The 19,857-nt window shown below is 41.9% G+C and overlaps 1 protein-coding gene across 2 annotated transcripts in view; it reads right to left on the reverse strand.

The window, feature by feature from the left end:
- Positions 1 to 4,874: 4,874 nt before the first annotated feature.
- Positions 4,875 to 19,857, reverse strand: part of RFX7 (regulatory factor X7) — a 49,755-nt gene continuing 34,772 nt past the window's right edge. For both annotated transcript variants that reach the window (XM_030497274.1, XM_030497275.1), the window contains exons 5-9: positions 17,440 to 17,556; positions 14,694 to 14,778; positions 13,804 to 14,011; positions 12,853 to 13,148; positions 4,875 to 11,917 (exon numbers count right to left, since the gene is read on the reverse strand). In XM_030497274.1, coding sequence (XP_030353134.1) covers positions 8,603 to 11,917; positions 12,853 to 13,148; positions 13,804 to 14,011; positions 14,694 to 14,778; positions 17,440 to 17,556 — 4,021 coding nt within the window. In that variant the 3' untranslated portion in view covers positions 4,875 to 8,602. The remainder of the gene's footprint in view (positions 11,918 to 12,852; positions 13,149 to 13,803; positions 14,012 to 14,693; positions 14,779 to 17,439; positions 17,557 to 19,857) is intronic.

Raw genomic sequence — 19,857 nt, forward strand, 5'->3', positions numbered from 1 at the left:
ATGTTATCACTGGGAATTAATTACCGATAGGGCCAAAGCAGATGCAATAGCACACTGCTCAAGAAGTGTCCACACATCTTCCGGTCTGGCTGCCATATAAACTAATCCCCCAAGAAAGTACTTCTAAAACGAGTATGACCAATAAAGATGTAGGGCTTTGTGAATGCTGTAAAAGCATACCTATTAGTGAGAAGACTGTTACCTCTGCCAAAGGGAGATGCAAATACCCTCCTGAATTCTATAGCTACCTTTTATAAATGTTGTTTATTTAAAAAAAAAAGCAACTTCAGATAATTCCTAAAACAGTAAAATAGTTCTAAAGTTACGTGCAGCTTAAACAGAGCTTGCAATTCCTTATTTGCAAGCGCCGAAGTCTTACACTTGATGGCTGAAGTTATTTTGCTCTTGCAGAGACAGCCATTTTAGGCCTCAGCATTAGTTCTGCTTTCTACAAGTACTCCTTGGCAGAGCAGGTTTTAGTTATGCCACTGGCACAAGAACCTAGAACCTAGAGCACAAGAACAAGCGCCCTTGGACACAGGCGCTTCATCTCCCCTCTCATATATACATACATAGCAGGAGAGATTGTTCTGATTTTTCAAAGCAATTTGAAATAGAATCAAGGAGCATTTTGTTCCAGTCAGAAATAATCATTGCTTATACACCGATTTTTAAACACCACATTTCAAAATGCCTCCTCTTGTCTCAGAGCAAGGAGGAATTGGGCTTGATCTCTCTGGGAAATGATTATTACAGTCCTTGGAACAAGTGTCCTTTTGAAGTACTGATATGAAGCAAGCAAATTGAACACTTAAGGGTATTTTTGACGGAGAAAGGAGATGAGTGAGTCCTAATCAGTTAGTTTATAATTATGTAGCTGTGTTTTCCCATCCATACTAAAAACCAAAGAACAGTATTTGGGAAGAGGGAGCCCAATAGCTCTCTAACATAAGCGTGCTGAGAAGCACAGTTTTGTAGTGCCGGGTAGGCCAGCTACCCAAGGAAGGCTGCAGGAACCACTTCTCTTGATTTCTATCAGCCACCCTCCTCTACAGAGCACTCAGAAAACCTGAGGCTACAAATGGACTCAGCTCCAGCAGCTGCCAGGTAACACCTCGTTCAATTTAGTCCTCACAAAAATCCACTAACAACAAGCTAGTAACTGGGTATAAGGCTATCAACTCCTGAATAAATGGAAATATATTTTCAGTTTCCTACACATCTCTTTTTTCCTACCTTCAAGATACATGAAGGCTCACATTATCTGAAACAGCAGCTTAAGATCCACTCAAAATTCTATTCTAACGGGCATCATCTAGTTAGGAAGTATGAATAGGCAAAGTTCCAATGATACACAGCCTATAATCCACATTAAAGCAGTTTATTTAAAAGGAAGCTGACAACAGAGGAAAGATGAGCCACGGGGATAAAAATGGACCTTTTTGATGATTTCAGAGCTGAGGCATTACCAGATATAGAAAATGGGTAGGCAGGCCCAGGAAGAACAGACTCAGGAGGAGCCACGACAAAGCCGTTGGAGAATAGACATGCAAATGTTCCAAGGCAACACATCTGAGTATTTACATCCCTAGTAGGGCATCTCCTACGTATTCAAATCAGATAGCAGAAATGTTGTGACCTATCAGGAACTATAATCACTTGGTTATATATTCTACATTATATCAAGGTAGTCTTTCATTTTGGATATTTAAACGCTGCAATCTGCAGAATGAAACTGCTGTCATTTTAGCACTGTATGTTTTCGAAACAGATGTCTCCATGTCCTCAGTTCACTTTTGTCTTACTCACTTAGTTTATATTTTACCCCTTCTTCTTTTTTAACAAGTTGAGCAGGAAAAGAAAAGGAGACTAGAAGATGTGCAATTTCATTAGGTAATATTAATTATGCTCTAGGAGGTGCTGGTTTCTTTTGGTAACAGTAACAAAGGTGCTCAGATTCTGTGAAGTATTGCTTAAAATGCCATTTTTGCTAGAGCTAGCACTGTAAGGACAGAGAGGGCAGTATACATGTATACTGCCCTCTCTGTATACAAGTATACAAGTATACAAGTATACAAGTCTTACATGCCTTCAGATCTCCAAGCTACGCCATTCTGAACAGGCCTCCAATCCACAGGCAGATCTTGCTTGTGGAAGGATCACCCCATTTTGGTCATTTGAGCTGCTATAGGATTTTCTTACAAGCAAACAACTCTGTCTGTCATTTCTACTGTCGGGCAGAAAGGATGTTCACGTGAGACCTTCTTGCTGCACTTTCAGACACAGGCAAGGACACACAGGTGGTGTAATCACCAGCACTAGTGGGAGCTGCCTGCAGGCTCCTCTGCTATGGTCACCTGGCCAAGTTTACCCTGCAGGCAGCACATACGCACGGGCCTGGCCATATTTAGGTTAATAGTTAACTGTTATGTGGATCACTAACTCCTTGATGTGTAATGGTCTTCTGGTCTGGGTGAATACAGGTAACTACTAGAAATGCTAAGTTTCTAGGTTTTATTGCACTCCCTTACGTGCATTTTTCAGGAACATCTGAAGGGTACGGTCAGGTCACTGCTCATTTCGTAAGTTTGGAATCGTCTTCCAGAGTATATTTTTCTTTTATTTTCTCTCCTTATCCAATCTTAACTTGTGCCATTTGTAAGAGGGGGAGGAAGGCAGCAAATCCAAGCATTGGTTATCTATCTCCTTACTTACGCAACAGAGGCAGCCTAGATAATTAAAGCTTGCTAATGAATGTGATGATCATCAAGTATTACGCTTTAACTTTGCCAGAGTGAGAGCAGCCATGCTACACAGTCGGATCCAGCCAGGTTGACTCAACCCTCCTGCCTTAATGCACATGCTGACACGGCGAGGTTCTAAGGAAGCTCCAGAGGTCAACTAGTCAATACCCCATGCCAAGCTCTGAGCTGAGCACTGGGTTCAGATCGAGCTCCTCCTAGCTCCTGGGTCTAGCAGAGCAGCATTCACGGAGGCAATTTATTCTGTGACCACCTAATAACGCAGGGCATCTTTATCTGGAGAAGACGGTGGCATCAGTTGCCACTGTATAGACTACATGAACAAGTCCTTAAAACCCTAGAAGGGGAATTCTATTTACCAGGATCTCAGCTGCATTCACACACGCAGATTTGTATTTCTGAAGATGTAAAAATATTTCTGAGCAGTTGTTTAGATTTTACTCTGGAGGTCTTTATTAAACACATGAACATCTAGTCATTTTGAAACACACAAAGCTCCTGACTTCAACATTTCAAGGTAATTTTGATCATGTGTTTAGTTCTAACATTTCCACCTTCCTAAGTCTTTGCTGTTAGGCCATTTCCATTGACAGCCACAGATTTGTTTGCTTTTATGACCCTTTTTATTAAAACCAAATCTTTCTGGTCTGCAGCTGAGTGGTTCCAATTAAAACCCGTTATTACTTCAGATGAACTATCAATTTCTAAAATAGCCTTTTATATCGCCTACATTACATTCCAGCTCACTCCTTAGCAGTTTTTAATCTGTACTTTTTATGACTGTGGAACATGGAGAAAGCATGTCCGTGAATTGTTGAGAACTCTCTTTAAAGCATGTTAATTTAGGATCCATTAAGATACATTAATGGCATTCCCTCCAATCTCATGTTAAAACTGATCTTTCCAATGCCCTTTCATTCAGGTTGACTCATTCATTTCTCCCTGATGACTGTTTTTCTTTCTTGACAAACGTAAGTGATCTTGTGCCACCATCAGATCTTGCCACCTTCCAGCTCATCTCGGCACTCTGGAGTTTAGGATGGAGTCTGTTAACCACTGATCTCTTTCTGGCGTGAAAACCTCATTATTTATCCTCACCCTTATTTTCTCACAGCCAGTTTCCGTTCTGTGGCAATACTTTTCCATTGTGTTCATGTAGATTGTGCTGGGAACACTGCTGGGTTTATGTATGATTTTACAACCCAAATAAAGGGCTCCATAGACCAGAACAGTGCACGTTCCCCTTTACGGCAGCAAGTCAAGCTGCACCACAATACTATCTTGTAAGAGTGTTTTACTAGAATGGAAAAGCAAAACCAGCCAAGCACCGCCACCGTGGACGGCTGTACCAGCAATGGGATGTTGTATGCCACAACAGCAAGAGCCACCACCCAGACAAGAAATGAGCACTTGGACCAGCAGCCACACCAGGCCGTCCGCAGGACAGAGGAGCTGCACGTGATGACAGCTCTGGCCAGCACAACTATCACCACCCCGTTCTGAAGCACAGCCTCGGCCAAGATACGATTTTAATGTTTGATGGCAACTTTGAACTGCCAGTTCAGGTTCAATCGTAAGCTGCAGCTTTTTATCCCTCAAACGTTACAGTATCACCACACAAGTACTTACCACTTAAAAAGGGATACCTACAGGAATGCAATATAAAGTGGATTGGTCAGAAGCTCATTAGCACCAACTCTTGAGAGGGCACTCTGAGAGCACAGACTGACCAAGGCACCCCAGCAAGGAAGATTCACTTTCATGCTCAGCTTTAAGTGTACAACCGGGCAGCTGTGATCAGTCTTCAACACAAACTAGAAAGCCGTGTATTTTAGGGCATCCTTAATGCAAGTCTTCCATGTAAAGAAAAAACTCCCAAAGTCATTTTAATATAAAATGTTTTTATTGTTTTTGAAAACATTTAAAAAACAATTTTTGAGCACTTTCAATAAAAAAAATAACTGAAATGCTACTGCAATATTCAACTACTGTAGTTTCAGCAGTACAACAGACAACAAAACACTGGGGAAAGAGGGAAGAAACTGGATTTCCTGCACTAAATGAAAACGTGGAACAGGGATTTTTCTTTCCTTACGGTGCAGTAAATAAAGCACAGTATAGTACAAGACTATTATATGAACCTCAGATGCACTGCACAAGAAACGCTTTCCTTCTTTTCAGTTCAGAAGTCAGTGCTTATTGCAATTATTTGCAAATTATTTACTTCATGAATTCTTATCATGATAAAATGATGCAAAAATGTTTTTCAACACCAGAACAATAAAAAATAATCCAAGAAAGGAACATATTCAACAAGAACTAAGCTGAAGTAGTTAACATAAAAAAGTAAATAACTTGTGAATAACTATGCTCACCTGGTTAACACTGAACCAGTTCAATACAGCAAAAGAATAAAAAAAAAAAAAGTGGTTACAGGAATATATCTAGTACTGTACAAGATTAAGTCATTAACACTCATGCACGTTTTGTGATCATGTATTAACATGGTGAAGCAAACTAAACTTAATTTTTCCTGCTGTAATATTCTCATGTAAGAGAATAATAGAAATATCTCATTGAGATCAATGCACATTGCTACATAAGACAATTTCACCTGTCACTTTTAATGACATTTTGCCTTTTAATAATGAAACACATTAAAAACTTCTTTTTTTTTTGTTTTGCCTTTTTTTTTTAATTTTAATCTGTGGGCTGTATTTGTTGCATTTATCCTAAGGAATGTGCCTGCCACAGGTTCAACAGAATTTTAGTGCAATATATGAACCCAGAAAGTTTGCTGGACTAACCAACCAACCCAATTTAAAGTGTTTGCTGCAATACTGTACACAGGGTACAAATTCACTAGTTTTTATACTTTAGCAAAAACTGCTATCAAAATAATTCACTTCTCATGTTAGTAGGAAGCCAATAATGTAAACAAGGGGTCAGAACTGTCTCAAATTCTCAGTTTTGGAGTATCTGACAAGACAGGCTTCCATTTGTTAGAATCACAGAATTTTCCTTTGGGTATTGCATACTTTGGTGTGCAGTAGTGCTCTGTCTCAATGTATCGTAAAGAACCAACTAGCACTAAGTACAGGGACCTAACATTATCAATTGTAACACCAACACAAACACCTCTAAAATAATACACACCGATGTACAAAGCTGTGCCTTGGATTTTACTTGAAACAATCCTTGTTCAGATTTAACACTTCTTAAATTAAACATATATTTGCTTCAAATCCACTGATTATAGAGCATTTCCTCTAATTAAATCACGTTAGGCCCAATGTAATGCTTGTACTTAACGATAATGTCAAACGCACTTTTAAAAACCTTTGGTGACGGCTGCATAATTTGACCGCATCAGCTTTAAATCTGCTCTTGCTTTTCTGAGAAAGGCTCTTAAAAAACTAGTAGAGCTGGGCAAAAACTTCTGTCCCCCAAGCCCACCTCATCTCGGTGTCAGCGACCCGGAGGCGAGGCCAGCCCAGCAGCTCAGGCAGACACACGGGCTGCTGCAGCGCCAGTGCTCGCGGCCTCCCGCGCCGCTCTCCATCGGAAGGTAGGTTTGCCTATTCACAGTAGTGCTGGCACTTCCCACAGGGTCAGGGAAAAACAACCCAAACAAAGCAAAGGTAAGAGGATGTTCAGCACATCTCTGGCAAAAGGCCACAGGCAGGTCTGGAACTCAAGCCCTGCCTTGGGCAACTTTAGTCTACAAGAAAAATGGTTCAAGCCTTACTGGCAGATGCTTGGCAAGATAACAAGCAGAAGGCTACCATGCAGTTTTCAGTCTCTGCCCCATTTCCTTAACAAAACTTAAAAGGATCACTTGGTCTTAAACAAAGCAAACCACACTATCGCACATCCACATGCTTCTGGGAGAGAACTGAACTCTCCAAGTTTGTTCTTGATGAAGCGGCAAAACTTGAGATGCAAGCACAGTGAAATCAGGCCCCTGTAAGGTGCTACAGCTTGGCACAACTGTTTGTCCCTGCAGAAGAGGCCATAGACTGGTGATGAATCGAGGCAAGAGCAAGAGAAGCCGTGGTACACCAGCGCCTCAAGCGCCAATGCAGCTGCACAAGTTGAATCAGCACCGCCAAAAAATTGACCATTACTCAAGTCATCAGCAAAAACTGAAGAAACAGAAAACTACCAGGACACTTAAAAAAACACTTATCACCTGAAAAATCTGAGCATCTTCCCCTTAAGTAAATCCAGGAGGGCTCATAGTGCCTCCCCCTTCATAAATCCATGACCACTCATTCAAAGTGATGCAAAAGAGGAAAATGTTTCTGCTCTGCTTTCTGTTTTATACGTGTTAGTTCACAGGAGAGAAAATGTTATTCTAAGCTTAAGGGATGGTATCGTAGCACCCTCAGAGCACCACCTCTTTTGTAAAAGCTTGCCTCTGCAAGTCCTCTTTCCAGCATCAGGGCCATGGCCAGTTAAGTACCTGTCTCTTTTGACCATTACAGAGATCCATGCCATGCTGAAAAAACAAAAGGTCTTTTTTTTTGGTTCAGGTGAACTAGTCAATCAGAAGTCTAAATCTCATTTTCCAGAGGGGCAGCGAAGAACTTCTAAACAACCAACCACCAAACAAAAATGAGATCCACCAGTCCTGTCAAATCATTAACGAAAATGGAATTCAGGCTTCTAAAACAGTAAGTACTTTTGAAAGAAAGATCACTTCTTACTGTGTGTCTGTAAAGTGCCTGGCAGTATTATGGCTCTACATGAAACATTTTTAGATCAACCATATTTTCTAATATTTTAATAATCTTCTGTTTTTTAAAAAGAAAAAGACAGAGAGAAAGAAAACCAGAAAGGCTCAACCTACTGAAACACAGAGAAAAGACTATCTCCCTACAGCCTCCACTAGGTTAGAAAAGAGCAAACTTATCTTTAAAGAGCAAACGCATCTTTAAAATAGTATTTTAATGAGCTCCAGCAGCTCTTCTTTTTTAAAAAAGGAGGGAAAGTATCACACGTTCCTTCTCTAGCATTGATAAATAAACAGTACCTATCGCTTTAAAATAGGGTGTTATGCCTAGATTAAATCTCAGTGCTCAAAATCTTTTCTCATGAATTTTACCTAATATAAAAACACTGAAGTGAGAACTAAAATATCAACTATGTCATGAATACTAATGGATAAAATAACTACATAGATTTATTTCTCTTAAATAAAAAATTTAGTGCATCTTTCTTTTTCCTTGATCGTTCCTGTTAGTTTTTCCTATCTCTGTGTCTTGCTAGCGATGCCAACGGCACCGGTGCTACAGAGATTGCCCACAGTTCACCACTGAGCAGTGCTCAAGACAGCTACACAATGATCAGGCACCTGCATGTCAGTGACCTGGCTCACTTGTACCCACCCCCTGCACCTACCTACCTGCAGGCATGCTGCATTTCAAACCTGAACGACAACGGTCAGTAAGGATCATCCACTAAGAAGTAACAAGCAACGCAAAGTCTGGCAAGCCTACTGACTTCCAACCTTCCCAAAGCCTCAACCACAGCTGCCACTGCTGGCTGGCTATCAACCACTTCTTTATTTGCTACAGTAAGAAATGTTGAATGGGAAACACTATAAAATTCAAATTTTAACACTGGCTCCTTGACAGCCCATCACCTTCAGAGATTGGTTTAAAATTGGTAAGACTGCTTCTTCCCTGCTGAAGAATGAGCAACAGGTACAGCAAACTTGTTTAAAAATGCCACAATACATAGCAAGTGTTTCTGCTGCGGGAGGCACTTCCATTAAGACAAATACAATACGTCTGTCTCTTAGATACAGTGTGCTACATACATATTATAAAACAAGATTAACCCAACATTTCAACAGCAGGATGATCCTTGCTCTCCATCCACTCAAATCCTGATGCAGTCATTGAGTTAATGGATTCATTGCAGATTTGTTGAAACAAGGGGTCGTTTTTTAATTCCTCCAGTGTAGCATCATCGTCTTGTCCCTGCTGACGACCTGGATCAAACAGTAGATTTGTGTCTAAAGTATTCAGATCGTTAATGCTGCCTGAGAGCTCGGAAGACAACCTGATGTCGCTGGAAAAGACAGATGTAACGTTATTGAGATCTGATGCCACCTGATTCACCAGCTGCTGGTTTGTTGGCAGACTGTCCTCGCCTAAAATGTCTTTTACAGCACTGCTAAAATCTAACTGCTGCTCTCCGATGTCTGATTGTGCTTGGTTATCTCCAGAAGAAAAACTGATCTGATCGGTGCTGCTGTTTTTTGTGAGGTAATTTGGTGTTTGGAATTCATAAACCGAAGTGCTGGAATTGATCATATTTTGTGGGTTGGCACTAGGAAAAGCGGCAGATGTCTCTAAAATCTGAGTGAGATTCATCCTGGCTGTGTAATTAGAGGGCATGTTGTTCATTCCCAAACCTCTCACTGCATCATCACTATCAGAATCAAGTTTGTTTAACAACACATTGGTTATTTTTTTAGTGTTTGTTTGTTTCTGAAGAGACGGGAAAGCTGTCTGCATCATCACAGTCAATGGGACTGACTGGCTTCTTTGCGCTATGTTATTGGCACTGGTGTCTGCATGGATATTAGCAAATACATTGTGAACTTCAGGAGTCACCGGACTTCCAAAAGGCGTCAGGTTAGAGCGCGGTATATTTGAAACAGGGTAAACGGTGCTTCCACTGAGATTCCGCTGGCGATGGACAGCAGGGCTCACACTCCGGCATCTCAGACTGTTATTGAGAGAGGAACCGGTTCCTTTGTTGTCCAAAGGAGCAGGAACAGCAAAGCCCTCTTGCTTGGTGGTGCTGCTGACAGGAGCTGCCTGGTGCTGCACAGGTGAAACAGGAGTCACACGGCCAAAGTGAGTATCGTGGTGGCGCGGCTGGGACTGGTATGACTGGCCAGGAACAGCAAAAGCGTGAGGTTTCCTGAAGCGGTCTTCCACCAGCTCCTGATAGCTCGTAAGGATGCCGTGGTTTGCAACAGACGAGTTGCTAACGCCACTGTAGCCATTATTCATCCACTCAAGCTTGGTTTTGTCAGGATGGGTAGCCATAGGCCGCTGCATTGGCTTCACAGGGCTACTTGATATAATGCTGGCATCATGGTAAGCCATACTGGAGCTGATGGGAGTAAATGCAAATGGGTTTCGGCATTCCACGGGACTTGGAGGAACGCTGCTGCTGCAGTTTGAATGCGGCGTGCCGATGGGAGTATGCCGGCTGCTTCCTAGGGCACTGTCTACAGGAGTCGTCTGAGCCAGCCTTGAACAGGGGCTCTCTCGGGACATGTTCTGAGACCCAGCGATCATTTCGGAGGTGGGTGTTGGAGTCGGGGTTGGGGTGGGAGTTGGGGTCGGGGTGGGGGTAGGAGTGTGAATCGGAGTGCTGTTGTTATGGATTGAATGGTAGAAGTGCGTGCTGCTGGGATGAGATGACACAGGAGCTCCTTGAGCAGCAGTTTGACTCTGAAGTGCCATTCCTAGACAGCCACCGTAAGGATGGGAATTATTCATGGACATTTGCTCCTCCATGAGCACCAGCTCCTCCACAATGCTGTCCTGGGTAAGGTCATCATCAAATGAAAAGAAGTTGTCGTTTGACTGCGGGACTGTATGCTCAAACTCTTTCAGCTCCGACTGCAGAGGTAACTGATTTGAAGACTGTGCTTGTATTTGACCCAAGGAGGAGTCCTGAATCTGGCTCTGTAACTGCTGATTGTACACATCCTGTTGCATACCTTCACAGTCCACTGGCTCCCACGCCGATTCCTGTAAGTCACTAGAGCCAGAGTGCCCTGCAATGGTCATAACACTGATGTCTTGCTGCTGTTCACAATTCACAGATGCAAAGTCAGAGGTTTTGGTGATATGGTGCCATGTATTTGGGTTAAAGCTGCCATCAGATTTTGAATCATTCTCTATGATAAACAAGTTTCCTTCCAATTTTACTTTTATATCTGGAGATGATGCTGATGCAAGCTGCTGTACTAAAGCAGAATCACTGGTATTTACATTGGTGCTCAAAGAAAAGTCTGTTGTTAAGTTTGCTGCAGCTGCAGAAGGTACAGGTACCTTCACAGGTATGTTGCTGGGAACTTGAGCAAGTGTTGCTGTATTGTCACTGTTTGCTAATGATCCAGCCTTCGGAGACTTCTTAACACTGTTTGCTTTTTGACCCTCCACAGCACTACCAGCTGAAAGCTGCTCCACCAGTGGTTTCTTTACAGGTGGCAGCTGGGAATCCTGAAGTGTAGAAGGTTGTCGCTTTCTTGGACTTTTAGTGCACGTTTTGTCTTTAATCGCAGACTCACCAGTAGGAGGTGAACCGATGCTGGTGCTGGACAAGTTTTGACTGGCAACTGAGAGCTTTATAGTGCTTTGATTATTGCCTGCTGAAGAAACTGGTGTGATCTCATCAGACTGTGTTTTATATTTGGTCCCTGCTTCTTCAGCTCCCTGATCACAGCCCTTATCTGGTTTTGTCTCCACAACATCATCAGCTGAAACCTTCAAGGTTGCAACCTCAAAATTAATTAGTTGAGCAGGAGGCAGGTCAGGGGTTGCCTTTACGGATTTAGACACATCAGAGCTCTCCTGGCCCTGTACTGAGTTCTCATCCAGCAATGCTTCAGGTTCCATTTTGACCTTGACCGCAGGTGCAGCCACAACAGTGCTAGGCTTGGATCCTGGAGACTGAAGTGAAACAACAGATCCATTTTTGATCTGTGGACCAGTCCTCCCTTCTTCCACTGCTCCTGCATTACTGCTACCTGAAGGCGTCTGTTTGACGGGCACGCTACTGCTGCTTGGGGCAAGAGATATTGCTGTCATTTTTACCACATTTAAGGAATTCACATGTGGAGCTGGCACAACAGTCTTGATTGGGCTACTGGTGAAGAGCACCGTTGTGGGAGAGCGGATGGTGAGAGCACTGGTGTTTGCTGGTTTCGGTAAGATCTGCGGGTAGCGATGCCGGGCAGAGCGGTCACCAACCGGGCTGGCGGGAACGTTCTGGGGAGTCTTTGGTGGCTGCTTGACTGATTGCATGTGCTGAGTGACCACCTGAACGTTGAGCGGCAGGACCTTGCTATCAGACGATCCCATAGGACTTGGAGACGTCACCAACTGCCTGGTCCTTGGCACCTGTAGAGAGAGAAAAAGGAATGGCAATGAAGCGAGGAAGTCCCCAAAGACCATGGACCACCTCATCCCCAAGCTTTCAAAGGTGAAGGACAACACAGCTCAATACACCAAAGCTAGTGAATGTCACTTTGAAACAAAACAAGCTCTTCAATTATACACAAGACAATTTCTATTTGTCTGCTTAAAGACTGGTAGACAGATACATGGCCTCAGCTTTTAATGCATGAGGCACTGATCTACACGCTAGTCTGCTCTTCTGCTAATGAAAGGGTCATTCTCATACAATCCTTCACAACATGGAACAAAAAGACAGATGTAGAAAGGTTAAAGAGGAGAGGATGTGTTCAAAACACTGCTCATTGTTAGGGTTTCAAGAACCGGTTAAATACAAACTCACTATTGGCTTACCTATTGAAATCTACAGCAGAGCTAACATCCTAAAAACCAAATAACCTTCCCCACCACTGCCAGCCCAGTTCTATATGGCTGAAAGACAAAGATGCTCCATACTACAGACATTCATGCAAAAATAAAACTGCTGCTGTGCCTACATGTGCCGAGCCCACAAAGGGCAATTTAGATTCCATAGTGAGGCTCAACCACCCAAACAACCAGTGTGAGCTCTCTCATCTGGTTAAACTTTATCTAAGGGCAATTATTCCCACATATAACCTTAATTATTGCTAGCAAAAATCCTGCTGTCAATGACTTCAAAGATGAACTTTCTCTATGCTATGTGATCAGAATTCTGCTGCCTCCGTATCGATTCCCATAACTGTGGGATAACACAGTCACTGGGACATGAGAAGCATCAAGGGACCCAAGCCTTTGAATGGAAATTGTTTTTCTATCCCACTGACACCCTGGCTTAGTTACTGGCAATTTACAATCCTTTCATAAGGTGGTTTCTCTAGAGAACTGCTGGAGGACATTACCGGTATGGGGCTGGGGACAGCTGCCACAACAATGCCAATAGGCGGAGGAGACAGAATTGCAGGACTTCCATTAGATATACTGGTCACGCCGTTGGTTGTGGTGCCTTCCGTTTTCTTTGCTGGAGACTCTCCTGGCAAAGGAGACTGCAGTTTCTGTTCTTGCTGCTTCTTCTGGATCTTACGCTGCAGCTGCTGCTTGGCATCAACAGGAGATGGCAGAGTTTTCACTTGTGGTTGAAAGGAATTACTTTCAGCAGTAGGTATAAAAGCTGAGGGCTGGGGGATCCCTTTTATTCCTGAATACAAAATAAGAATGAATTATAACCACACATACCCTGTCTGCTCTAGTGCCACTTCTGTACCTAACCACACAGAACACATAGCAGACATCTCTACAACCATTCTGGGAACACCCATGAGGAGCTCCCATACACTTCAGCCTCAAATCTACTCAGTGTTTCAGTTTATTTCCACGTTTGTGGCAAAACCTCTATCTGTTAGACATGCTGCTAAAACACTTTGTACTGGCATCTTGTTTCCAGTAATCCCAAATTGCAACTTTTGTGTTAGCAAAACTAAAACCCAACGCATTTCGTTCAGCTGACAGCAGAGGGCAGCGGATGTGTTTTACATGAATCTTTAACATTCATCATCTACCTTGTTTTTGTTATCAATGTCTAAGGCAGCTTTAAAAACAGAAAATCTTTCCAGAAAGCTGCAGGTCTGTATCACAGAAGAGCAGCTCTGAGCAGATGATACTATCTAATGGCAAAGCATTAAACACAATGCATTTCATATGAGAATGGATCACATTAAATGGATCACATTAAAGGCCAGGTTGGACAGAGCCTTGAGCAACCTGGTCTAGTGGGAGGTGCCCCTGCCCGTCACTGGGGGTTGGAGCTAAGTCCCTCAAAGCAGGTCCTTCGTGTGTTGGGTTTATCTCATTACCTGCTGGTGCTCCTGCCATTACTGTTAAAGCTGCCATCGACTTGGTACCGATATAGTGACTTTTCACAAGGAAACGAGCCAGTTCCAGGACCGTATCAAAAGGCTGGCTCAGCACTTTCTGGGCCCATTCACAAACAAGCCGGCAGGCTGCAGAGACGACTTCCTCATCAGCACTTTGCAGCTGCCCAGATGGCTCTGCCCCATCCAACTACAACAAACAAAAAAAGGAGGAAAGGTTACTTTAATTATTAAGGGTCATTAAGGCATGAAAACCAAAATAAGAGAGCAAATGATAATCAGAAACACACAAGAAATTAAGTATGTTCACAGTCTTTCATGAAATTAGCAGAATGAAATCACAACATCGATAGAATTCAACATGAAATGTCTTAACATTAATTGATGCTTGTTTCTGAAGGCATTATATAATGCTAACATTTCTGGAAGAAAATCGCAGACTCCTAATATCTGGACCACCACCAACTGATGCTCCCTGCAGCCAGAGTCTCATCAACTCAGCAGGCACCACTACCCAGGAACTGCTTCTTTCACTGCAGTTCCTCTTCCCTTGCATTGACTTGTTGGTTTTGGTTTGGGTTTTTTTATAATATATGGTAAAACCAAAACAGAAACAGAGTTAGAAAGATACAGCTTGTGGGTAGCAACACTGTGAAAGTCTGCTTCACCTCCTAAATTAGTTTAATAGCACTGCAATTCATTCTGAACTTACATAAAAACATCAAACAATGATCCAGAATAGAAGTATTGTAAAGAAAAATCTTAAAGAACTACAGAGCTCCTCACTTTGCTTTGAAAACTTCAGATGGAAAAACAACATAATAAATGTTCATTGGCAGAAATACATATAAATAAGCAGGTACGTATCATACCCCATCTCCAGTTTTGTGAAAGTCAAGGTTGGGCAGTGTTGGCATATGCACAAAAGCCTTCTTCCTCAGTCCACTGTAGCAATATGTGAACAAGAATTAAGGTCTAAATAGTCTGCTTGTTAGTTGGCGGGTAGGATGGAAGGGCAGCAATTCCTTTGATACCCCTCACAAGCTTTATAAGCAAACTCAACAACAGATCTAACAATTACTGTCACTAACAGTCTCAGAGCCAGCCAGAATCAAGAGCCTGCAAATGGCTGCATTCTTGGGCATGTCGTTGGGCTTCTCCATCTACACAGAGGAGCAAATGATGCTGGGTGAGATGAATTTAATGTGATGACTTAAAAGAACCACTAAACCACACCAAGTACTTTCAATCAGCTACTCAATATCTAAATGATAAACATAAATTTGGACTACATTCCCTTCATAAACCAGGCCTAAAACAAGATGGAGAATGTATTTCCATAAGTTAATCACTATTAAAAAATGTGCTCCCAAAACTTAAGTTTGATTTTGAGTTGTTCTTTTTTGCCTTTTTGATGAATTTTCTGACAATTCCTTCTCCTAAGGGACTTCCACAAACTACAGAAATTCTCCATAACAACATAAAGTGACCGATAAAGACATTTCTTCCTAAGATTTCATACAATTTTTGTGGCTCTCTCTCCACCCATGATAGTTCTTCTGTACAAATATGGATACAAATACCCAGATTTGTTCTTATGTTGATCTCATCAAATCAGTACACGAAAATATACTCTCTCCATTACTCTTACTCACTTGTTTATAGGTCTAAAAATCAAATCAGCCTTTTTTCCTCTCCACAGCATTACTCTGGGAGTTCACATACAGCTGTGTCTTCTCTGCGACACACAAATCCTTTTCAGGACTAATTTTTCACATTCTGTAAATATGTCTGTGTTTCTCTTTCTTTGACTATGAAGTTTGCATTCGCTTGCATTAACCTGGATTGAGCACAATTACAGTAAAATAAATGTAAGGAGGCTGGATACTAAGTAAGTGTGATATAAGGTCACATTTAAACCATTCTGAATTAGAAACTTAGGAAATAGATCTGAAAGAGATATCCTGGGTCAAGCTACAATTACAGCATTTGATTTCCTCCTTAAAACTTCTCTAGTTCTAACCAGAACATCACTACTAAGTTTTGGACTCTACTGCTAGATAATCCAACACCGTATTCTATGAAACAATTGACACAATTTCTCCATTTACTACTACATGGGAGGTTTTTTCTCCTCTAGGGAAGATAAACAGTTCTGGGCTGCCTGCTAGCATTTAATTCTCTAAGTGCATGCTTCAAGTGAGACCTTGGCAAAGGCCACTATTACAGTGTGGCCACATCATTACTGCTAGTTGTTCTGAGTGGTTTCTAATTAGAGCCTACAAGCACCTTGATGCCTTTTGGCCTTCTATTGCTCTCCCTCTCTCGCTTACCGCAGTGGCTTAGCCTACCCAGCACATCAGAACGGAGCAAGAGTGGATCCTGGGGGGTGCAGCAGGCACCATCATGGTGGTTTCTATCAATTCTCAAGGGAAGACGTAATTCCCAATCTGAAAAAGACAAAATTCTTGCTGATGAAAAACCTGCTTACGTTGAAAATCATGCAAAGATTTTGTTTTTAATGGAACATATCAGCATGCTAAAGATGAGATAAACTGCAGTTCAGTCTAAGAAAAGGCCGAGAAATTCATGTCCTTGTAGCTTTTAGACTTGATTACTGGATTTTTTTCCTAGCAGAGCTTCCTGCCCCTACACTGAAGCAGCAGAACCACCAGTGGTATGAGCAGACTCTTTTGCACAGTATTTGGCCTGAATTCTTCACACTGGCTGCCTATTAACTGGCAAACTTATCTGTCCCAAGATCTAACTGTGTGTAGTTCTGCTTGTAACAATTTTGTCTAGTTACACTATGACAACATTAGGTTTTTAAGTACTTTAAGGCTTGTATTAAGTTACCATTAAGTGGGGTAGTGTTTTTGCATGCCCTCTGGGATGGACTATTTCTCTAACACAGGGAAGGAAGTGAATTCCATCTCTGGGCACAGGGACCAAGACTCTGCAGTCAAGAGACAGAGACAGCACCTCCTAGAGGCTCCTGCTTTAAATTGCCCTTCCTGTCTCAGGAGGTCTGAACCATGCAGTGAAGGAAGTTGTCTCCCTCCTTGACAGCAGCACAACGCTCGGATCGTGCCTTCCTGTCCCAGGTGAGCTTTTGTGATGACTTCCCAGTTCCCTCTTCTCTTCTAAGCAATACTAACGGTTCAGGAAAGGCAGTTTTATGAAATACCTGTAGTACAGATTAAGAAGGATCTTTAGCTTTACAACTAACTTTTAAATCACTGGTATGCACAAGTATAATAGAAAAGCAAGAAATGTTCTGATAATTGAGCTCTACTACCAATAAAATATTAGTCACTGCACACACATAAGGCACATTCCTTTATTCCATTACCTCCCTTTGCACTAAACGATAAAGCCTCTGATTCCTTGCTGCTGTGACAACTAAGCGTCAGAAGCTAAATTTAAGCACTTGCTTCCGAAGTTATATCTTGCAACCTAACACTACTGCAATTACTAATTTTTAAAGAACGTTGGGAAAGTGCCTGCATTTTTTATTTAACATTACTTCTACATTTAGCTGGTAGTTAAGCCATAACGACAGATGTTCTCCAGGCAAGTGCAGAAGAAGTTACTGAGAAGTGTTCTAGCAAAGGATATTTTGATTTGCCTCTTGTGCCTAGACGGCGGGCCTTCATATTTGGAAAGACATTTTTCATGATCTTTCCAAAGTCAGCAGCACTTAATGGGTGGTAGCCAAGATTGTCACAATAGCTCCTGCAACAAAGAGAAAGAAAGCGTGAATGGAATCAAAGTTAATACAAGAGGCCAGCCTGCATGCTAGACTCCATCAAAGGTTTTCAAAAGAAAACACTTATACCCATCCATATTTAGAACCACATTTAACATTAATGAAGCTATCCACAACGAATTGAATGCATTAAAAATGTATAAACAGAGCTATTAATACCATAGTTTTTGCCTTGTTCTCTACTGAGTTCAAAGACAAGTCATGTGGAGATATAACAAGTAGTGGCATTATCTAGAGCACAGTTAAGATTTACTCCACAACTTAGTTTGAAGCATATGTTTCAATTCACTTATTTTAGGACATAATAAAAGCAGAGATACTGTTCTAGCCAGAAGTATACCTGAGTGTGGTAATGCCCAAAATCCTGCAGGAATATTTGAAAAGCAGTAAGATATTTGTCAGTGTCCGGAGAAATATTCTGCCTAGACAATCTCAATTCAATGGAGCTCAACAGAACTCAATTTAATAAAACATACCTTCCCAGGGAACCAGCTTTGCCTTTATAGGTGTAACAAACACACACTGAAGGACCTAGTCCTCTTATGACTGTACCAGCACTGAACTATGAGAGCTGCTTAATTATAGACATCTTTGTATTAACAGACCTAAAATAACAGAAATTTCAACTGCCTCTGCAAATGTAGATCTTTGTGTGACTGAATATGCAACCTGATGGTACAGGGGAATAAAGCAACAAAAGGTAATTACTCTTTTAGGTTTACTTATTCTGGTAAAATGGGCACTGTTATCTGTCCTCAGTTCTCAAAAACAACAGAGGGAAATTTGTTTCAACATCTGCTTAAAAAAATATCTCCTTGAGGCAGGGAACAAGAATCATTGATTTCACTGCAAAACCTGAATGTTCTGGAAAATCACAAACACATGAAACCAGAGGAGAAAACTGGGAACTGCTCTGGCAGGTTTACCTACACAGTAAGTGCTTAAGGCTGCACAACGATAAGAATGCATACTGCCTTTTGTTCAAGAGCCTTGTGGCACTTCACAGATGTTACCATGCTAAGGCCCAAAACACACACTGTCAGAGCATTTTCATTCAGATATCCTACAGTCACAGAGTCAGCATCGGATGGCAATGACCTCCCTTCCTGTGAAAAGTCCCACCAGCAATGCACAAAAAACGATCATCTCTGAAAAGAAGAGGTGACTCTGTGGGCATCAGCAGGAGAGCAGAAAACCAGTAACTTCATACACCACATTGCCTGCTACTCTAAACAGGTACATACATGGAAAAACAAAGACAGGCAGACAGAGCAACATTCCTGAAACAGGTCCTTCATGCCCAGTATAATCTCTTAAAACTGGGAGCAATTAGCAATGGCATTTGCATCCAAGTAGGCCAGTCCGAATGTCTCTGCAGAAAGATGTTTCTGGAGATACTGCCACTGCATTTATTTTCCCCATCAAAATACTAGTTATTAGAGAGCAAGTATGTGCTGCTTTTGCCTTGGGGGTATGTAGGTATCCTCTACTTGGAAAGTACCATCACAGATGTCATGATTTTGATGACAATAAACAGCACAATTTATGCTCTTTGGTTGTGACATTTCCCTGCAGAGCTTGTGTACACCTGCTTCCTGGCCACTCTGTCCCAACCGGGAGATGTTGCCTACAACCTGGAATACAGTCAGCCGTTAGTCTAGTCTCTCTATGGGACATCAAGAAGGTTTTTATCCAATTTCATCTCAATGCAGGTCAGTCACAGAATCTGGATTCTATGTCCCTTTGAAGTCATTACAAAGGAATGCTTCTCCTGCCTCACAGCACCCTCTTAAGGAATCAGACATTGCTTTACGTGTGATAGATGTCTATGCAGGTTTATTTTTCGGCCCTTGCATCTTGCCAGGCCCCAATAACTTTACTCTGAAAATTCCTAAAAGGTGGATCTTTATTGCTTACTTATGCTGATTAGAGGACCTTAACTCTCATCTAGCATGCAAAGGAGGGCTCTTTGAATTTCTCTGCTACAGTCAGCACTATCTTTGAAACTCCACAATGTTAGCAAAACAAAATTAAAAAACTAACCCAGCAGAACAACAGGATTAGGGACCTACCAACCTACCAAAGTTAAAATTATTCCCTCCATAGGAGAAAATAAACAAATGACAAAGGAAAAAAAGCTCCATTCCTCAAGTCTAGCACATCTGTTTCAAGACAATTATTTGCTAGCAGCACAACATCCAGTTACGTGGTCCCCTCATATCCATACTGGCAGTTCCTGCAAGCTTGTGATTTCTGAGCCAGTATCA

This window comes from Strigops habroptila, chromosome 9, assembly GCF_004027225.2.
Source record: "Strigops habroptila isolate Jane chromosome 9, bStrHab1.2.pri, whole genome shotgun sequence".
Lineage (NCBI taxonomy): Eukaryota > Metazoa > Chordata > Aves > Psittaciformes > Psittacidae > Strigops > Strigops habroptila.